Below are 2,557 nucleotides of genomic sequence, written 5' to 3' on the forward strand. Positions count from 1 at the left end.
CTTCTCGATCTCCTCCTTCTCCTTCAACATTGCGTCTCTGTCCTCTCTATCTCTCTTGATCCTAGCAATCTCTCTCGACTTCCAAGCCTCATATTCCTCTGCCTCATTCACATCATCATCTGTATCCACATCAGCAATATTTGCCTCCAACTCCATGTTCTTCTGAATCTCCTGATCCTCCTTAATTTTCTCGACCACTATCTCCTTTGTTTCCTTCTTCCTCTCCTCCATCCTCCTCTTCACCGCTTCCTCAAGCGCTCTCTCTTCAGCCTCAAGTCTCTCACGTTCCGCAATTGTATCCCTCTCTGATTTCGGAACAAAAACGGGCTTCACCATAGCAATACCCGTCATTTCCTCTTCTGAATCAGTCTCATACTCAGACTCCTCCTCCTCCTCTTCCTCAACTTCTTCCTCTTCCTCCTCCGGCAAAAGGGCTGCTTCCTCTTGTTGCCTTAGCAACAGCTTTTCCCTAATCCTCCTCCTCCTCTCCTCCAATGCATCCTCATCCTCCTCCTCCAAATCCAGACCTTCTTGCCTCCTGCTTTCCTCCTCCTCCGTCGAAACAATCTCCGCCTGCCTAATTCGCCTATGGTCTTCCCTCACTTCATCACGATTATCAATCCTACTCTCAGCCAACCTGCGTAACCTAGGATCATCCTTTCGCATAACATCAGGACCCTCATGCCTCGGAAACGCTTTCTCGAGGGCAGCTGTCCTCGCCATCCTAATGTCCCCATCTTCATCGTTGTCATCTGCCCACTCCGGTGCTTTCCCAGGCCAGTACCTCTTGACCTTCGTTTGCCCGATTTTACCCCTAAGTTTGTCCCTAATTGCAATGACCGTGTCGCTAACCCCTGCTGTCACAGACATGGTTACAGGCTACCGCAAATCCTAAACCCAATACAATTCCCTCACAGAAACCACCAAAACTTGTACAACCTAGCTTGGATTGAAAACCTGCAGCAAACTCAAACTAGCATGAATAATGGATAAAGATAGTAAACAAACAAAACCCTAGAAATTCGAAGAGCAAATAATACTATAAAAGAAAATTCTAAGCACGAAAATACCCTAAAAACACACATGTAGAGGAAAATTAAAGGTAAAAATAGTCAGAAAATGGAAATTTCACCGTTCAGCAAAAAGAGATGGGTGCAATTTCCCCGATGACGTTCTTCAGGCGCCACAGCTGATTTGCTGCCCTCAGAATTGAGTATCCTCTCCGTCAGAGACTGAGCGCTAAAGTAGTGCCGAACAATTACAGCGACTAGGTTACGCAGCTGCTCTTGGGGTAAATCACTAAATCGCAGAAAATTTTGGCAAATTTTAGCCTATTTTTGTTAATTCGAGAAAAGTAGAGAGTAACAATGAATTATGAATCCAAATCAAAAAGAAAGAATAAATTATGAATAGTAGGAAAAATCTAAACGGAGAAATCACTACCGTCAAAAATAATATGGATAAAATATTAGATGATGACATCCAAGTTATCATAAAATATGTATACTAAGATGTAATGAATTTAATTTCATGACTATATGATTTTTATAAGTTTTTTTAGCCACAAAACATATTATTGTAATTGGATTGTTGTTGCTCATACACATGTTTTACTAATTATTTATCTCGTTATTTCAAAAATTATTAATTTATATTGCAATTTTAATCGTCGCCTAACAACAATTAATATCCATTTATAAATTATAAATTATAATTATTTTTTAAATATGAATTAAGTGGATAATCCTTTTATAAATTTTAAATTCTTTCCATCCACATCGTCGGTTGTTTTTCAAAATTTTTCTATTGTTTTTTTAAAAAAAAAAGATACATAAAAAATAAAGTTGATAATTTAGATTTACGTCTAAGGATTATATCTTTTCATTAAAGAAAAAAATATATACAATCTCATTATAATATTAAAAATGAGAAAATAACCCCTCTCTTAAAAAAAAATTACCAAATCATCCATATGTGTTTTTCAAAATAAATCAAATTATTCACTTTCTATAATTTATTTAAATTTTAAATTATAAAGATGGGTTCTTGTCTTAAGCGTTATGTACGAATAATTCATTAAAACTCTTCACAAGTTAAATAAAAGCGTTATTAATTTAAACGTTTCTTAACAAAACTGAACCCATAAATATAATCTCAAAACAACACACACTTCATCTTCTCCATCTTCTCAAGTCATGGCCAATTCCACTCTCCTCTTCGTTCTCGCTCTCGCCGCATTCTCTGCCCAAGCCCACAAGCCTCATAAACACCACAAGCTGCCTGCAGGAGCTGCGCTTCCGCCGGAGCCCTACCCGGGATTCTACACGGAGGCGGAGAGGTGTTTGACGAAGCTGACGGAAGAGTGCGGACACGAGATTTTCAGAGGGATTTTTAGGGACCATGATACCATCAGCAACAAGTGCTGCGTGGAGCTGGTGGCGTTGGGGCGGCGCTGCCACCGGAAGATATTGAAGGCAACGCTTACGCTTCCAGAGGTTCACAAGAGAGAGAAGAAAGACATCTTGAGGAGGGATGCGAAGGTTTGGTCGCAGTGCGT

General features: G+C 39.5%; 1 protein-coding gene across 1 annotated transcript in view; it reads right to left on the reverse strand.

Annotated features, from left to right (window-relative positions):
• The window catches only part of LOC105166948 (microfibrillar-associated protein 1), a gene marked incomplete in the record, with an annotated part of 3,630 nt that extends 2,262 nt beyond the window's left edge, over positions 1–1,368 (reverse strand). Inside the window, 2 exon segments of the mRNA XM_011086470.2 lie at positions 1–957; positions 1,133–1,368. Coding sequence (XP_011084772.1) covers positions 1–870 — 870 coding nt within the window.

Source organism: Sesamum indicum, linkage group LG7 (genome assembly GCF_000512975.1).
Source record: "Sesamum indicum cultivar Zhongzhi No. 13 linkage group LG7, S_indicum_v1.0, whole genome shotgun sequence".
Taxonomy (NCBI): domain Eukaryota; kingdom Viridiplantae; phylum Streptophyta; class Magnoliopsida; order Lamiales; family Pedaliaceae; genus Sesamum; species Sesamum indicum.